This window comes from Mus caroli, unplaced genomic scaffold, assembly GCF_978045245.1.
Source record: "Mus caroli unplaced genomic scaffold, Mus_caroli_1 scaffold_14, whole genome shotgun sequence".
In the NCBI taxonomy this organism is placed as follows: Eukaryota; Metazoa; Chordata; class Mammalia; order Rodentia; family Muridae; genus Mus; species Mus caroli.
In genome coordinates, this window is record NW_028227269.1 from 20,305,621 (window position 1) to 20,325,196 (window position 19,576).

At 39.0% G+C, this 19,576-nt stretch overlaps 2 protein-coding genes across 3 annotated transcripts in view; both read left to right on the top strand.

The window, feature by feature from the left end:
- The window catches only part of LOC147001175 (hippocalcin-like protein 1), a 46,913-nt gene that overhangs the window by 7,472 nt on the left and 19,865 nt on the right, over positions 1-19,576 (top strand). Inside the window, exon 1 of one of the 2 annotated variants that reach the window (XR_015045190.1) lies at positions 9,848-9,886. The exons of the other annotated variant lie outside the window; for it this stretch is intronic. The gene's annotated coding sequence lies outside the window, so the exon portion shown is untranslated. Of the gene's footprint in view, positions 1-9,847; positions 9,887-19,576 lie in introns of those variants that run through there. 2 annotated transcript variants of the gene reach the window in all.
- Positions 7,793-12,903, top strand: LOC147001176 (uncharacterized). The gene is given in 5 exon segments (XM_085830386.1): positions 7,793-7,822; positions 9,497-9,623; positions 9,826-9,886; positions 11,381-12,102; positions 12,172-12,903. Coding segments are annotated over 5 exon segments (1,488 nt in total). The 3' UTR covers positions 12,720-12,903.

Here is a 19,576-nt window from a genome sequence, read left to right on the forward strand (position 1 = left end):
AGATCTGGAAATGCTCTGGCCCTGGACTTGAAGCACACTTTAACCTTGAGCAAGGGTGAGACCCATTGGCCAATCAAGGAGGCGGGATCTTCCAGGTGCTTTTCCCCAAGTTCACTGTGGAGGCTTGAATGGTTCTCTGTGTCCTGCTCTGAGCTCTGCTGTTGGGTGCTGTGAGAGGACCTCAGGAAGCTCTGATTTCGAGGCATGATGAGCACAGGGTTACTGCCCACAGAGGATAGGGGCAGGGTGGTGCTGAGCAGTGGAAGCTGGGGTGGTGAGTCCTCTCTGGGGCTGGATGGGAAGTATAAGTCATATGTGAGCATCTGTGAGGTCTCTCCTGTTGCTCCTCACTTGCTCCATCGGGGATGACCTCTGAATAACTTCCCTATCATTGCCCAAATCCTTTAGACCTTAGTTAGGCTGGCTTGTGAAAACAAGTGTGGTTTCTTTGAGTCTGTAGCACACATGTCCAAACCCCTTTGTCTTTTAGTATACATTAAGAAGACAGGTAAAAATCTAATAGGTCTGATTTCATACATTATACTTGTTTTGGTTTTGTTTAGGTTTTGTTAATTTTTGTTCTGCTGCAGTTTTTTCATATTTTTTACTTCATATGTTTAGTGATTTGATTATTTGGCAAAGGGACTTTAATAATTTCAGAATTTTTTATGGTTTTATTGAAAAATTATTGACCTCTGAGAGGATATTCTTATATTTCAATCGTTTGTAATTTCGCCTTAACATGTTTTGCAGAAGTCCCAGTTGTTTATTGCCATGAAACTTTTAGAATCCACATTTTTTAACTGAGATATCAATTTTTTCTCTTCCTCTTGAATCCCTGAGATTCTGTCTTCCTTTCCTGTTCTGTGGGTGAACATTGCCTCTGTAGTTGTCAGTGTACAAGTAATCTCATGTGCTGCTCAGGGACTTAGCAACTGCTTATGTCATTTCCTGCCTCCATCCCCTGTGTTTGTTATCAGGCGTGCTTTATATACATCAGCCCCCAGCTATAGCAGCTCTCTATTTTTGTTCCCTGTCTCTGTTCTCTGCACATGTACACTCTCTGTCATCTCTCCCCTCATGGCTCTCTTTCTAACCGGTCTGTGTGCCTGTCTGCAGGTCCTCTTGTCTACTTCTATCCCTTCCCCAGGTTCTCACTCCTCTCCCTTCCCCCAAAAAACCTCTTTTGCACTTTATCTGTTGCATGCTTTAATTTCTCAGACCTGCTGTGATGGGATAGCTTGGATTTCTTGGTTGCAATTGTTCCTGGCTGTTACTCTCTATGTTGCTATGCTGGTGTGTAGCCATCTCTGTTGGGGTGATTATTGACCTAGGTACTGGCCTCTGGGTTTGTCTTTTCGGGTGGGAGTTTTGTTCCTGGGTTACTGTTTGATGCATGGATTTGAAGAGAGTGTTCACTGACAGTTTCCTATTTTACTGACTGGTGGGTATGGTCAACAGTGGATGCTTTGTTATATAAAAGCTGGGAGAAGAGACAGGCAGGAACAGAAGATCTTAGTAATCCACAAGGAGACATAGTCAGGAGAGAGGTCAAGTACCCCATCCTGTTTAATACAATGTTGGAACAAGTGGGAAAATTGAATCTGGGATAAGAAATCAATCAATCATGAAGTTTATCTATGGAAGCTTACCTTGTGTCCTTTCAGGCATGGAATGTGGTTGAACAGGGAATATCTGCCCAAGTGGGGGCTGAGACACAGGGATGAGGCAGGAATGGATGTGCAGGTGGGGATTGTCTATGGTGTTTATAGGAGGCGTGCACAGGAGGATAGGAAATTTCCAGTGGTATTCTGTTCCAGTGGTAAGGGCAGCTGATATTAGTGTCTGCAGTAACAGATAGTGAGGTAGTCTTTGGACAAAGTCTAGTCTACAGACAGGCATGGTTGTGGTTAACCAGGAGTTTCTGTCGATAATCAGGGGCTCAGGAACAGAGATGAGTTTGTAAAGCCCAAACAGTTTGCTTTTTAAGAATGCACATTTGTACATTCCATCCAAAATCCCATGACAAAATCCCCTTATCAACAGCCAGTTAAGGTACATCAGCAGGGTGAATCTACATAGAGATAACTAAGACCTCCTATAGAAAACAAAAACAGAAACAGCTTACCCATCATGGTTGTCAGATTTTTTTTTTTTGTCCCCCTTGCTTGGTTCCTGCACATTATGCCAGACATACAATTTTCAAAATATTAACAATGCTGATTTGTATGCAAACTCCCCACTCTTGTTGTAACTACAATATATACTCTAAACCTCTAGACTTGATCTCTCAGTTTGTACCTAATGTGAGTTTGACTGCTGAGAGTCCTTGTTACTGAGCTCATAAAAAGACCTCTGTGTGTTTGCATTGCAATACGCTCTGTGCTGGTCATTGCAGTTTCTGTGAGTTGGGCATAGAACCTTGATGCTTTGACTGGAAACCCAAGACCCTTAGAACTCCCATCGTAAGGGTTGAAAGACCATTGTTAGGATGTGTCATTAGTTCTTTGTATCCGTGCCCTGTCTGTCAGAAATGTGTCTGGGTACCTTGGTTTTTTGATTCTTCTTGAGTACTCATGGAGGGAGATGAACAAAGTGAATGTGGAACTCCAGTGAAGTTGAAATGCTGGAGAGTCATGGCAAGAATGGGCTAGGAAGATGTTCCAGGGCCTGCAACAGGGGTTCTGTGCCCCTGGTCTTAATTTCTGGGAAGTTACAGAAGTCTTGGAACCCTGCTCCATGGCTCACAACTGCCATTTTCTCCTCTGTACAAGAGGTGGAATCTGCTGCGTAGCCTTCACTGCCCCCTCGTGGCCCTCTGTTATGTGTGTGCCACTTTAGTATTCTCTTACTGAGAGAGGAAGTGAGACTGTTTCCATCCCAATTGATATAGTTACTCACCCTCCACCTTGGGTTGAGTCCTTCTTATCAAGAGCACCTGTACCCATTAAATTGCCCCTGACAGAGAGCTCTTTATGACCGCTTTCAGGGCAAAATCAGACTCTGCAAAATGGTGGAAAGGACAAAGACCTCATTTTGCCCCTGTTGCGGCCCGCCCGCGGTCCACAACACGAACGGTTCACTGAGAATGGCAGTTCCCTGCAAAGAGAGGAATCTAGACGGGGCGGAAGAAACAATGGAGTCAAGACAAAACTCTGATCAAGACTCCATTTAATATTTCCAGACACTCAGTTTATAAAGGAAGGGGGAGGGAACCCAATTTCCCGCCAAGTAACTCAGGGTCCAGTAGCAGGACGAACACGTGTGTGCCTCCAGGCAGCAGAGGGCAGGTTCCAGCAGTGGGCGTGGCAGGACGAATGAGCCGGTAGCTCCACCCTTGAGCAGGCAGGTTCCAGGCTGGGGGGAAGGGAGGCCACATTTCCCCCCATTAGATAACAAAACAAAAATAAAAAAGGGGGTGGCCTGTGGCAGAAAAATTATCTATGTTCAATAGTTCTGCCTGAGTTCCTAGGGCTAAAGAAAAAACCTATTTCCGTGGGATTCCCTAACTATTCTAATGGTAAACTGTATCTGGCTGAGACTGTCTTAAAAGCACTGACTGAAATACCAGCACTGTGCTGTAGGCTCTGACTTTATAATGCTAATTAGTGCTGAATAGGTAGCTACCTGTTTGCCTTTTAAGTAGGGCGTTGGAACCCTGGCTGAGTTTAGCTAAACAATTTTAGAATAACACTGAACTGATAATTATCCACAATTTTGGGTGACAGGCAGGGGAACAGTGAGAAGAGATTAAGACTGGCTGGCTCCTAGTACAAGGCCAATTGGCTTTTTTATTTTTTGGGTGGGAGGCAGTGAAGGGCCTGCTCTTACAACAGCAAGGTCTCCAATCTGTCTCCCCCCTATTAATTAAGTTTAAATAGGCAATGCTCAACAGAGGTGATCAAATGATTTTCTCATCCGTAGATGAGTGGGCCTTTAACCTTGACTTGGGTGGACATTGGCCTGATTCCTCCCGTGAGCATTGTAACAACTCACATCTGTGGCTCTTGGTATCTTTTGGGGAGGGGAGGCAGAGCCGTAAGTATTTTTGGTTTTTAGCTGGAGTCAGATACCAACCTCTTTCAAATCAGGTGTGTCACACAGGGAACTCAGAAACGGTCAAACTGGACCTTCCCTCCGCAGTAATCTCCTGCGCCAAGCGGTACCCATACCGTATTCATATGATTATGAATCAGTATCGCAATTCTGAGTTATTGCGAGGTCTCTATGTGAGACTTGTCAACCTCAGATTTAGCAAGGCCTAGACAAGAATTATGTCACTATTAACACCATTAATTTTGGTTAAAATAGGAGCTGAAAGTCTTTCCTCTTCATCCCTGTTATTCCCAGTAGCCTGAGGAACTAGGGACACCTTGCAGTAACAGCAAGGGTGAAAAGCCAGAGGCCAGCTAAGGGACTAAGCCTATATCTATCAAAATAAGAACTAATCTTTGTAAATATATATGAAATTTCTACTTCCCTAGCTCTCCTGGTAAATCTAAATCTTATCTTAGACTGAAAAGCCACATGCTGGGATGTCCCTGGAAGGGAGATTAGCAGAACCACCTGTTTGCTCTTAGGGGTGGGGCGGAGAACCAGATAATGTAGATTGACCTGCTTGAGAGAAGGAAGAATACTAAACAATTAGAGTGTAGTAATGTAAATTTTCTGTTTGGAGAAGTCAAGGTACTTTATTTAGATGCAAATTGTAAAGCTAAAGTTAATCTCCGGCCTCTTGTAGGGGAATTGGCTCAGAGGAAACAGTGTTTTTTGAGAGCTTCCACTCCCAGCTCAAGAGGAATTTTAGTCTTTAGAATGATACTTACGAGGAGAGACAGAATCTGTGTTTACCTGACGAATTAATCTCTCTGGTAGCCACTGTGCTTCATCTTCATCTCGTGAAAAAACACAAACCGAGCCTCTTCCCCAGATTAGAACTGGATCTGGACCCTTTCATTTATTAGTCAGGGCGTCCTTCCATTTTACCAATGCATAAGAATTAGAAGTAACTGGGTGCCAGTGGCGTTCCGCTGCAGACTGACCTTTAATGTCAGTTTGCAAAAAGTTTAGGACAAATAAGGTAAAGGCAAGGTGAGCCTTTGGTGACCTTGGGGGATATGCTCTGAGTTAACTTTACTAGGTAATTTAGAATATAGGAATCTCTAATAATTGAACTGAATATTAGACCAGTTTAAGATTGAGTTAGAATGGCTGGTCACACTGAAGAAGAGTGAAAAATCATTATGACTCTATTAAATGACTAATTTTACTAAGTCTGAATATACAGTCTCTGATGTACTATTGCCATAAAGTTAAAAGGCTAGAAGCTAGTCTAAACTGGAAAAATGACAAGCAAGGATGGATCTAAAACATGAATTTAATCTTTTAGTCCTTTTAATCAGGACACTGAGTTAACTTACCTGTCAGCTCGGCACACGAATTACCAATATGCTTCTGTAGAGTTCTGTGGAGAGAACTTGTTTTTCCCTTTCCTAATAAGGTAGCTGTTTTAGGATCAATCTATAAGCCAATAAGTAGACCCTTTTAAGATACTAAAAAGCATTTATTAAATTTGACATTTTAATCTCAAATTTTGAAAATAAAGGTATGTTTTAAATAGTGTGCATGGAAATGCACTAAATAGTATATATGGGGATACAATTTCTCTCTTTTGTCTTTTAAGAGGTTAAAGTTTAAAATTTTACAATATCTAACCTTTTGAATTAATAACTTTTTGGACAAAACATTTTAAATATTTGGCTGTAAAGGGGCAGTGACTAATTGCACTTTCAATCATTTTTCTTAAGGAACGGTTGTAACTAGAAGGCTAGAAAAGTTATTAAGAGTCACACGTGCATAATTTATTTATTTATTAACTAGAAATATGTATAAGCAATTGTAAATTTGAGAATTAATAGTATCTGAGGGACGAACAATTTTAAGTAATTATGAGCTCAGAGATATAGCATTGACTATTAATATATAAATTAAGGTTTGATTGTTCAGCATTTTAAAACACCATCTACAGCACACAACCAGATTATTTGTGCTGGAATAGGGGCAACTGTGTGTCTTAAGACTCCGCCCCACAGCAGCTAGTTGGGCCCACGTGGCCAACGATCGGCTGGGAGGATGAGAAAAATGACTTTACAATAATGTTTTTTCTGGCCAAAGAATTGTCTTGGGCACAACTAATTTTCAATTACCAATTAACAACAATTATAAAAGCTTTCTTTATTTTTTGTAAAACCTTTTGTAGTAAACTAAAACACTAAGTAATAAAAGGATACTGTCTCTGAATCTTTTGGGTGAGAGCAAGGATTTAAGGTAAACTTCCCTTGAGAAGCATTAGTTAATAAAATACTTTCCACTTAGGAAACAATATATTCTGAAAGATTAAAACTTTTGGCTTCTCGTAAAGAAGCAGAAACAATAAACATTTTTCTTACTTAATGTAAAGCTATATTAGCCATACATAGAGGCAAAATTTTCTAGTGATTACCAGTTTACTAGAAGCAAAAATCTTTGAATTTAAGCATTATTTTAAACATTTGAATAGATCTGTAACACTGTTAAAAAGAAATTTTCTTGAACACAGGGAAAAACTTTTTTAGGCATTGTTTGCAAAACAAAAGAAAGGGCCACAAGCCGCTCTGGGACTGCCCAGAGCCCTGTATTGACTCAAAGGTAAAATACTTTTTAATCTGAGCATTAATCTTAAATTTGCAATCAAACTGCAAGCTGCAGTCAATGGAACAATGGCAGTTTTAACCATAATTTTTAAGTTTTTTGTGCAAGGTTAGGATAATACCTATAACTTTGGGAAAGCAAAACCTACGTTTAAAACAATTTATCACTGTTAAAATCAATATTAGAAGCATTACTATCATATTACGAAGTTTGGATATCAATTAATACCTATGAATACCTATTAAAGCAAGCTTTAACGCTTTAATAAAGAGGCATTGCTTTATATATTATCTTAAATTTTACTATTTAGGATAGGAACCACATTAATCATTATCTAAACTAGAAATATCTTAAGAGACTCAGCCTCTAGGGCTGCCTTAGGCCACGTGTCGGAAGGACTCTAAACTTGAGTTATCAAATTTAACATTAACCATCTGTAGCAATGTAACAATTATTAATTTTAACCAACAACTTATGAGCTGAATGCGAAAACATGCAGAGCACATTTTTAATAAAGAACCAAATGAAGCAGTTAATTTTAGACCAATCAGAGAATATTAATCTTTGTAGCTACAATCATAGAATAAAAAAGCACTTTACCATTGTCAAACACATTAATCATGAACCATTTATCAGATTCGAAACTAAGAGGCTGTGTACTCGCTGCTTTTTCTTAAAACGAACATTTTTTCCATCAGGGGCCCTCCTGCCACGTGTCTGGTTTTTGGCTGAAACACGTGGCAGCTCTCGGCCTTGCAGATAAAGTTTTTTATACCATTTTTATTATCCAACATAAAACATAGAACATTCATTCATACAGACTGGACACGAACATACATGAATTGAACACGAGAACAGATTGGTGCACCAGACATAAACAAGACACAAAATGGGGCAGAGTACTCCTGCTATTTGGGACAATTTCCTCCCTCATGATGCAGTTTTTATAACTGCGGCAATCCGCCTGTATTAATTTCCTTTTAATAAACCCTTTCCTTTCTCACACCTAACAATGTAGCTTTTTTCTAGCCACGGCCTACCGCCTGTGCCTAGCTCCTCTTAAGCTTCACTGCTGAACCTAACTTTTATAAATAAAGTGGCTATGAACTTAGTGGAGCAAATGCCCTTGTGGGTATGTGCCTATGAAGGTACCCTAAGTGTAGCACTTCCTCCTGCTTGTTTGTTTTAAATTAATGGGAGGAGTATTCACAGTGTTTCCTCATCCCACAATGGAACCTTAAACAAAACCTGCTGCAAATGTGGTCCAAGTGAGGCAGGGTCCTTTAATTTAGAAGTCAGACTTCACAGGATCATCCACATTGTGCCGCTTCTGGAAACTGAAAGATGAAAATACCATGGTCATAGATTCTTTCTCTATGGTTTCAGTTTAGCACCACTCTAGCCATCTTTTGACAGTCAGGATCCCAGGGAAGACTCTGTTTGAGTTCCTTGCTTGTAAGTGGTGAGGTTGATGCTTGAGTTGCATTTTGTGACCACAGGTTGTGGAGAAAACTAACGCATTGAGAAATCTGCCATGGAGAGATGCTTACAGGGAGATGAAGTACCCAAACTGAGAGATGTATGAGAAGTTACAGGAAGAGCACCATCTATGCCTTTAGGAATTGAAGTCCAATGTGTTTGAGACAAAGCTATAGGATTTGATGTTTGCCCTGCTGTTTTTCTTGCCTTTGTCCAATCTTCTCTCACTGTGTGCACATTCCTATTGATTGGAATGGGAAGGGGTATTCAGTGCCATTTTATGTTGGAAAGATATAACTTGCTGTTTGATTTTGCAACTTTGCTTTCTGATGTGGCTGTCAAAATATTGTTTTGAGTGTCAGCAGAGACTTTAAACATTTGAACAGTTCAGGAGCATTTCTAGATTTATCTTGGGGAAGATGAAAGTGTATTTACACTCAAAATTTTCCATTTTCTTTCTTTCCTTTTTTTTTTTTTGTTTATCCTGTAAATTAGATATTCATTATCACCCTGATCACTGTCCCTACTCTAGGTCCCTGCCCTCATAGACTCCCTCCTCCCAATCTCCTCTGTTTCTCCTTTGAGTGGGGTTGGGGCCCCCTATGTACCCCGTGGGCACATAGATTATAGTCTATTTTTTAGGATGGCATATGCTCATGACATCAATACTGCCTGAGGCTTCAGAGTCATTGGATTTTGGGTATTGATGTTTCCCCAAACTCTTGTGTTTGTTTTGAAATTTTTAAATAAATAGGAGTGTTTTGCCTGTGTGCGTGAATATGAATATCATTACTTCTTTGTAGGAACTGTAGTACACAACTGAGTTCTTTCTATCATTTTTGTCTCAGTGGTTGATTTTTGCAGTGGAGTAAGGGTCTTAATATGTTACCTTTGCTGTCCTGGAATGTGTTACATAGAACAGACTAGGATCCAGCTCAATGACTTATACCTGCCCGTGACTCTGGGATTAAAGACATGAACACATACACCCTGCTTGTCCGTGATTTTTCTCGTTAGTGATTCTTCTTACAATTTCTGGGATGTGTCCTCAGAACTGTTGATCTGTTTTACCCTACATCTCCCTCTCATTGGAATTCTGCTCGAAAGACTTTACGCTATTTATTTAAATTTTTCATAAGCAACACAAGTGAACCTTCAACTCAATTTCCTTTAAAATGTTATGGTACTTAGATTATAACTTCTGTGTCAGGAAGTCAGTGGAGGAAGCACCAGAATTACATGAATATATGGTCAAGGAAGCGTACATTTACTTTACAGTGATGTCAGTACCATGCTTTGTGATGTACACATGTATGGGACATTTTAGGATGCAGTGACTTATGATGATGTGCATGTGAACTTCACTGGGGAAGAGTGGAATTTGCTGGATCCTTCCCAGAAGAGTCTCTACAAAGATGTGATGCTGGAGACCTACTGGAACCTCACTGTTATAGGTATGACTGTGAATTTTCTTTTGCTTTTCAAAATAGTGGGAAGACATGTCTCTTGGTGAGTGATGGTGCTCTGTTATTACAATTGAGAACAAGGAAGACTGAGCTGAATAAATAGTGTCCAGTGAAGTGAAAATTCACAGTATCTTGAATTTTGCCTCATTTCCAATACTGTATCATTCATTTTTCTGGTACTGTCTTTTAGGCTACACTTGGGAAAACCATCATATTGAAAGACATTGTCAAAGTTCAAGAAGAAATGAAAGGTAATTTTCACGTGAAAGCTTGTGCAATTATGCCTCTAAGGAAATTTTACTATGATATGGAAGCTCTAAATCAAAGCAGGAGTGTAAAATGTCAATACTTGAAGTATAACTATAATTACAATTTTTTTAATATTTATTTATTTATTGTATATAAGTATACTGTAGCTGTCCGCAGATACTCCAGAAGAGGGCATCATATTTTGTTACAGATGGTTATGAGCCACCATGTGGTTGCCGGGATTTAAACTCAGGACCTTCGGAAGAGCAGTCTCTGCTCTTTATCACTGAGTTATCTCTCCAGCCCTAATTATAATATTCTTTAAAAAAATGTACTGCCTAGATGTAGTTATGTGATTTATTTAACAAAGCATTCCTTTAAAAAAAAAAAAGACGAGGAAACATTGCCTTAAGAGACACCTTTATTCAATTTGTACCTCTATTAGAGCTATACTGATCTGACAATGTGTATAGACTCACAAGACTTAGATATTGCACATCGAATAGTGATAAGTATATATGCAAAACCTTCCGATAAGCCAATAATCCATGGGAAAGTTGGTGATACTCATATTCTTATAGTGAAATTGATCATTTGTTTAGGGTACAGTTTATGAGAGTCAAGAGTGTTGTCATAGGAAAAACCTTAATTCATATATTACACATCTATGAGGAACAAAAGGTCAAACAGCATGAATGCAGCATGGAACCTTTCATCTGTTACTCTTCTATTAATATATATATATATATCATGTGTCACAATGGATAAAAGCCATGTGAGCATAGGGATATTGAAAGAAGCAATGTACCGCTTTCTATCCCAGAACTGTGAGAAAATATGTCAGATTCCATCTTTGGTAGACATTCTGAATATGATAAAAGTTTGCAATGAATTGGTTTTCTAATTTTACTGGGAACTTCCCAAAGCTCACACTGTAGAAAATCTTTATGGGTACTAGGAATTTGTAAATTTTTTTGTTTGTCCTGGTTCACATTCAAATGTGGTACAATTCACGTACAGGAAAAATTATGAAAGCAATTACTGTTATAAAGCTATGAGTTGTTCTATTTTCCTTCTATAGATGAAATACATCATATAAATATCCCATATAAAAAGGATGTTATAAATGTTAGCCATGTAATAACCATCACAGATATCTCGAAAGATGCAAAACAACCCATAATGAGGGAGAACACCATGAACATATAAAGTGATAAAACCAGATGATCTGGTCCACCTTTATCAGTAGACCAATTTGTAAACTTTATTCATCTTGATGAAATGATTGAACAGGGAAATTAATATAGTAACCATATCACATGTGCCAATTTTCATTGCAGGTATGTAAGCAATCATAGTGGAGAGAAACTCTATGAATGTAATGAACGTTCTAAAGTCTTTTCATGTCTCAGTCATCTCCAATGTCATAAAAAAAGACAAATTGTAGAGAAAACATATGAACATAACCAATGTGGTAAAGCCTTTCCAACACCCAGTCATCTTAAATATCACAAAAGAACCCATACTGGAGAGAAACCCTATGAATGTAATCAACGTGGTAAAGCATTTACAAGTCACAGTGGTCTCCAATATCAAAAAAGAACACATACTGGAGAGAAACCCTATGAATGTAATCAATGTGCTAAAGCCTTTGCAAGACCCAGTCATCTCCAACGTCATGAAAGAACACATACTGCAGAGAAACCCTATGAATGTAATCTATGTGGTAAAGACTTTGCGGTTCACAGTCATCTCCAATATCATAAAAAAACAAATACTGGAGAGAAACCCTATGAATGTATTCAACGTGGTACAGCCTTTGCACTATGCAGTAGTTTCCAATGTCATAAAAGAACACATACTGGAGAGAAACCCTATGAATGTAATCAATGTGGTAAACCCTTTGCAAGACCCAGTCATCTCCACCGTCATAAAAGAACACATACTGGAGAGAAACCCTATGAATGTAATCAATGTGGTAAAGCCTTTGCACAACTCAGTACTCTCCAACGTCATAAAAGAACACATACTGGAGGGAAACCCTATGAATGTAATCAATGTGGTAAAGCCTTTGCACAACTCAGTACTCTCCAACGTCATAAAAGAACACATACTGGAGAGAAACCCTATGAATGTAATCAATGTGGTAAAACCTTTGCAGGTCACAGTCATCTCCAATATCATAAAAGAACACATACTGGAGAGAAACCCTATGAATGTATTCAATGTGGTAAAGCCTTTGCACTATGCAGTAGTTTCCAATGTCATAAAAGAACACATACTGGAGAGAAATCCTATGAATGTAATCAATGTGGTAAACCCTTTGCAAGACCCAGTCATCTCCACCGTCATAAAAGAACACATACTGGAGAGAAACCCTATGAATGTAATCAATGTGGTAAAGCCTTTGCACAACTCAGTACTCTCCAACGTCATAAAAGAACACATACTGGAGAGAAACCCTATGAATGTAATCAATGTGGTAAAACATTTGCACGTCACATTGATCTCCAATATCATAAAAGAACACATACTGGAGAGAAACCCTATGAATGTAATCAATGTGGTAAAGCCTTTTCACAATATGGTCATCTCCAATGTCATAAAAGAACACATACTGGAGAGAAACCCTATGAATGTATTCAATGTGGTAAAGCCTTTTCAAGTCACAATGGTCTCCAATATCATAAAAGAACACATACTGGAGAGAAACCCTATGAATGTAATCAATGTGGTAAAGCCTTTTCACAACACAGTCATCTCCACCGTCATAAAAGAACACATTCTGGAGAGAAACCCTATGAATGTAATCAATGTGGTAAAGCGTTTGCATGACCCAGTTATCTCTAATGTCATAAGAGAACACATACTGGAGAGAAACCCTAAGAATGTAATTGGTATCATGTGCAAAGTCAGAAAACTAAATGTACTGGAGAGAAGCCCTATGAATGTTATCAATGTGGTAAAGCCTCTACAGGTCACAGTCATGTCCAGTATCATAAAAGAACACATACTTTCCTGATATAGCTGTCTCTCGTGAGGCTATTCCAATACCTGGCAAACAGAAGTGGATGCTCACAGTCATCTATTGGATGGAACACAGGGCCGTCACTGGAGGAGCTAGAGAAAGTCTCCAAGGAGCTGAAGGGGTCTACATCCCTGTATGTAGAACAACAATAGAAACTAACCAATACCCCCAGAGCTCATGTCTTTAGCTGCATATGTAGCAGAAGATGGCTTAGTCTGCCATCATTGGGAAGAGAGGCCCCTTGGTCTTACAAACTTTTTAAGCCCTAGTAAAGGGGAATGCCAGGGCCCAGAAGTGGGAGTGGGTGGGTAGGGGAGCAGTGTTGGGGGAGTGTATAGGGGGACTTTCAGGGTAGCTTTTTAAATGTAAATGAAGAAAATATCTAATAAAAGATCGAAATGTAAAAAAAAAAAAAAAACATACTGGAGAGAAACTCTATGAATGTAATCAATGTGGTAAAGCCTTTGCAGGTCACAGTTGTCTCCAGTATCATAAAAGAACCCATAATGGAGAGAAACCTTCGAAACCTAATCAATGTGATAAAAGACTTTTGACAAAGTTATTGTCTCTATAATCAATGTGATAAAGACTTTTTACAACTCTATAGTCTCCATTATTTTTAAAGAACACATAGAAGACAGAAACCTTAGGAAGGTAATCGCTGTTGTAAAGCATTTGATGTCACGGTCATCTAAGATGACATAAAAGATCACATACAAGTGAGAACCCACGTGAATGTTATGAATGTTGTAATGCCTTTGCATGTCATAATTCTTTAGGCACACACAAGACAAACTGCATGGCAGAGAAACCCCAATTTAAATATTTGCTTTTCTGAGAGTTGGTTTGGTCATGAGATCTGTTCCTAGCCATTGAAAGGCTGAGGGAGAAACCCTCTGAGTATATTTAATATGGTAAAGCCTTTGCACAATTTTGTAGTCTTTTTCATCATGGAAGAATTTGAACTGGGTAGAAACATTGTGAATCTATTTAGTATGGTGAAGCTTTTTCATTGAGCTTCTTTTTATGTATATACTCCTTTTTATGAGACTATTCATACTGGAGACAGATGCTATGAATGTCAGCAGAGTGGTAAAGCCTTTAAGTTGTTGGGTCCAGTAAGGCTCAACACAACTCACACACCAGGACAATGCAAAGGATAAGATTTTATTGGGCTGGGTTGTGGTGGTGCACTCCTTTAATCCTAGCACTTGGGAGTCAGATGCAGGCAGACTTCTAAGTTCGAGGCCCAACTAGTCTACAGTGTGTTCGAGGACAGCCAGGGCTACACAGAGAAACCTTGTCTGGGGAAAAAAAAAGGGAAAAAAAAAGAATTTATTGGAATTAAGTCACTACTGATCAGTGAGAGACACAAAAGTATACTCAGAAGTTTATCTTCAAAACCCCACCGCCCACATGCAACCTGAGACAGAAAGTTGTATAGCTTTCAAACACAAAAACCTCAAAGTCCTGTGCCAACTTACAGCTACATTTTCTCCCAAATCAAAACTTGTTTTTATTGAATGAGTCAATAAATGGTGATTGCTAACTCCTTGTATTTTGTTGTTGTTGCAGCTGCGGGTGGTGTTGGTGTTGGGCTGTGTGTGTGCTTTCCCTTCTTTTGTAGACAGTAAGAGATTATTTACTACCTGTGTTTTCATGTGTATCCTTTACTTCCTCGGGTTAGATTCTACCTCTATCTCTTTGTGTTGGTCAGTATATTTAGAGAGAGGTTGTTTAAATTTGAGTTTATCGTGGACTATCTTAATTTTTTTCATTTACGGTGTAGTCATTTTATTACATATTAAAATCAAGGCATCTGTTGTTTCTGCGGCGCATGTGTACAAACCCTTCTGGCGTCTACAGACTCCAAGGAGAAGACATCTGTGATCTTAATAGATCTTCCTTTATGTTTTTCCTGGCTTTTTACCTTTGCAGGTTTTAGTATTCTTTCCTTGAACTATATGTTTTGATTATTACACAAGAAGAGACTTTATTTTTTGGTCCCTTCTGTTTGGTGTTTTGATGATTCTTGTGTTTTCTTTTTGTTAGGAAGCTTTTCTTCTATGATTTGGTTGTCAATACTTTCTGAGACTTTGAGGGAGCATTCTCCTTCCTCTCTTCCTAAGTATTCTTATGTTTAGTCCTTTTACAGTGTCCTGGATTTCCATGATATTTTATATCAGGAAGATTTAGACTTAATATTTTCATTGTCTGATTTACCCATTCCTTCTATTGCTTATTCAATGATTGAGATTTTTCTTCCATGTCTGTGTTCTGTGGGTGAACCTTGCCTCTGTAGTTCCTTTTTGCAGTCCTAAATTTTTATTTTTACTATTTCCTAAGATTTAGTTTTCTTTTTTGTTTCTATTTCCACTTTTATGTATTGAATAGTTTTGTTTACTTCACCCGTTGGTGTGTTCTTTCTGGACTTTATAGGAATTTTGGCTTCCTCTACTTTTTGGTTTGTGTTTTCCTGGACTTCTTTGTGGAATTTATTGATTTCCTCCAATTTTTTTCTGTTTTCCTGGATTTCTCTAAGTGATTTGGTCATTCCCTCTTTAAGGTACTCTGTCATCTCCTTACATTTGGGGCTATAGTGTTTTTCTTGTAATGTAGCTTTGTTGGAATATTTAAGACCTTCTTTGACAATATAAATGAGCTCAGAGTCATTAGCCAGAGAGTGATTAATGCTGGTCCTTATTACATTATCGAGTACCAATGTCATGGAATGGAATGGCGCTATCTAAGCAAAGTGTTCAGCTTAGATTTAATCAGGTGTGTGATTGATTCCAAGGTTGTTCTTTCTCCTTACACTGGACAGGGAGTCAAGTGAGGCACTTTTTGAAAGAGTTACTTTTTGTGAGACACCTGTTTTTATCTCTAACCTTGAAGTCACCATTAAAAAAAAAATAGAGCTGATGGTGACAGGGTGAGCAACTTTGTAATTTTCCAGCGTGTATTTATTCATGTCTTGTGCATGAAGTCAGACCAGATTGGTAGATATGTAAATTGGGGACTTTAGCTTGGTCCAAGCAATATTGAGTTTCTTACTTTGGAGATATGTCCAATGCACTTTCAGGGTTTAGTCAGCTCAGATGATTATGACACAGGCCTTATTAGCTGTGTCATATGATTATTGGCTGTAGTTGTGTGTCATGTGACAGATCATAGTAACTGATATTGCACACAGGAGCCAGGTCAAAGAATATTGAATTAATGCCATTTTTTTCTGCCAGATAACACACACACACACACACACACACACACACACACACACACATATATATATTCAATTATGTTTCAATTTTTCCTTTTTTAATTAATTTTTTTATTTATTTAAGTACGTCCTGTTCCTGTCCCATTGTGGACAGAGAGACATGTACCTGGGGTAATGAACCAGCCCCTGGATGCTCCTTGGTTTTTGGCTGGGAGGTCTGAAGTGTCCAGGTTAGCTCACAGATTTGTTCTTCCTATCTGGTTGCCATCCTCTTCACCCCCTGAAGTCAGTACACTGACCTGTCCTTATGGACATTTCCCCCTATGACAATATATATATATATATATATATATATATATATATATATATATATATTTCTATATCTATCTATTCATCTCTATATCTACATATCATCTATAGATCTTCAATCTATACATCTCTATATATATCACCTTTAAACCTATATATCTACATATCTATACATCTATATGTATATATCTATATATACACCTATCTATACACCATATATCTATACATATATCATTATATATTCATATATATATATATATGTATATATAAAAGTCTATCTATAAGTCTGTCTATATGTTTAGCTTGATGTAGCCTTGTCTAAAAGGACTGTTATGTTCTAGGTTTTAGACGTTCAGCCTGAGAGGGAACAGTATGAGTAACATTTGATCTAATACCAGATCCTCGACTCTGGACCCATATTTTACGATAATTTTGGGGATTATGATTACATCATTCCTACCTCCTGTGATCATCAGTAAACACATCTAATGCCTGCAGCTGGCAAGAAGAAAGGTTGATGGCATTTCAGTTCCCGGACTTGGTGTCTTTGGAAGAGACCATGAAGGAGAGGGAAGAAGAAGCGGGGGAAAAAGGTCCCATGGGTGGATGGATTGGGAGAGCATGGCCAGGAGGGCTAGCCTGAGAGTATGAGCAGCCTGGGCAGAATATGGCAAGTGAGCCGGGTGTGGTGGCACTCGCCTTTAATCCCAACACTTGGGAAACAGAGGCAGGCCGATTTCTGAGTTCTAGGCCAGCTTTGTCTACAATGTGAGTTCCAGGACAGCCAGGGCTATACAGAGAAACCCTGTCTCAAAAAAATAAATGAAACAAAACAAAAGAATTTGGTGAGTGATATCTCATAGTTCTTAGTAAAGAAGTAGAGAAATTAGCATAGAGGAATGGTATGTGCCCCATGATGTTGCTTTAATGCTTATAATCATTATTAGTCATAATCATTATTTCTTATTTTATTATTTCATATTATTTCACATTATTGTTTAATATGTTATTACATCATATTAATATTATTTCTTATTTTATTATTTCATATTATTTCTCATTTCATATTATTTATTATTACTATTTCTTATTAGTAGTTTATTATTCTCTTCGATTATTATTATTATTATTTAATACCTCTATAATTTATGTGGTGGTAAGAAATCCACAAGTAATATTTACCACAACAACTTGGCTGTAAAAATAGCTTGTACCCAATGACTGAAATGCAATTGAAAGTAAGATGTGATTTTGCACACTTGTAACCTCAGAACCCAACAGACAAAACAGAAACATGGTCAACACTTATTTTCCTGCGATAAGAAACAGTTATTTTCTTCAGAGGAAGAAAGTTCTCTGGGATCTCTGCTAATAAGGTCACACATACACACACACACACACATAAGCACACACATACCTCCACACAAACATGCACACATACTACATACATACATTCACACATATACACACACACACCACACATAAACATACATGCACCACACATACACCAAACACACACATAAATATGCCCCCACAAAAACACCCACACACATATATGCCACTTACATACATTCACATATATATATATATATGCACACACACCACATACTTATATTCACACACATATATCACACATACACATGCACACACACAACGTACAGCCACACACATACACACACCACACATACCCCTACACAGTCACATACATTCATTCACACATATATACATACACCATACATACTTACATTCACACACATGCACACACACATACAACCACAGCACATGTACACACATAACATATACATATATTCACACGCATACATACAAACACACCACACACACCTCCCTTTTTGATTCTGGTTCATTTTGCTTAACAATGATTTCTAGTTCCTTCTGTTTCTGTGCAAGTATCATGATTTCACTTTTCTTCCTGACTGCATGAAATCATGTCATGTATACACCCTGTGATCAGTTTGGTTAACAAGAATGAATGCATAAAGCAGGGCCTGGGCTGAGGAATTTGCATTGTGGGTGTTCCACTTAGCCAAGAGTGACATGGAATGTCCCAGAGTCTCTTCTCCCTCAGTGAGCCCCTTGGAGCATGGCTCTTGACCAAGGTTGTGGTGAAGGCAGGATGAGGAAATCAGTAGATGACATTGTTTGTATACCTACTTGGCTGGTGATTTCTGCTGCAACCACCAGGTTGTGTGTCTGATGACCTTCCACAGGTTCCACCATCTGCCTGCACTTTGACCCCATGAGTGTCAAATCAGAACTCCTGGAAGCTATTGAATCTTGGGGCTTTGAAACACTTTGAGAAAATATGGACAAGGTGGAGCACGGGGTATCCGAGGTCAGTGAAGCTGGTCTGTATACATTATAGAGGACATGGATCTGTGAACCCAGAACATGCTCAAAGCATGAATGCTGTGTAGGCTGTAGACTGAGTGAGGGCAATGATTGTCCATGCTACAGACGCCCCATTCTGGTGGAGGGTGTTGACCAGATGGGCCCAGGGAATGTCTCTGTGCCTGTCTCTCAATGTTTCTATTAATCTAAAACGGCCCTAAAGTCAGTTAAAAATATATATGGGACCCAAGGAGATGAAGGGGTTTGCTGCCCTATAGGAGAAACAGCAATAGGAACCAACCAGTACCCCCAGAGCTCCCTGGGACTAAACCACCAACCAAAAAGAAACCCATGGCCCCAGCTGCATATGTAACAGGATGGACTAGTCAGTCATCAATGGGAGGAGAGGCCCTTGATCCTGTGATGGTGCTATGCTCTAGTATAGGGGAATGCCTGGGCCAGGAAGCAGGAGTGTGTGGGTTGGGGAGCATAGGAAGGAGGGAAGTGATAGGTGATTTTCAAAGGGGAAACAGGAAAGGGGATAATATTTGAAATGTAAGTAGTGAAAATATCTAATAAAAAATACATATGGGGACTGGCAGGGTGGGTCCCTGCTTAAGAGTTCTTACTGTTCTTTGAGCAGACCCTAGTTCAGTTCCTCCCATGTTGAGAGGATCACAATCACTGGTAACTCCAGCTCTGGGGGATCGGGAACCCTCATAAGGCCTCCGCGGGCACCTGCACTAACGTGCATATTCCCACACTAATGTGCACATATCTGTTAGG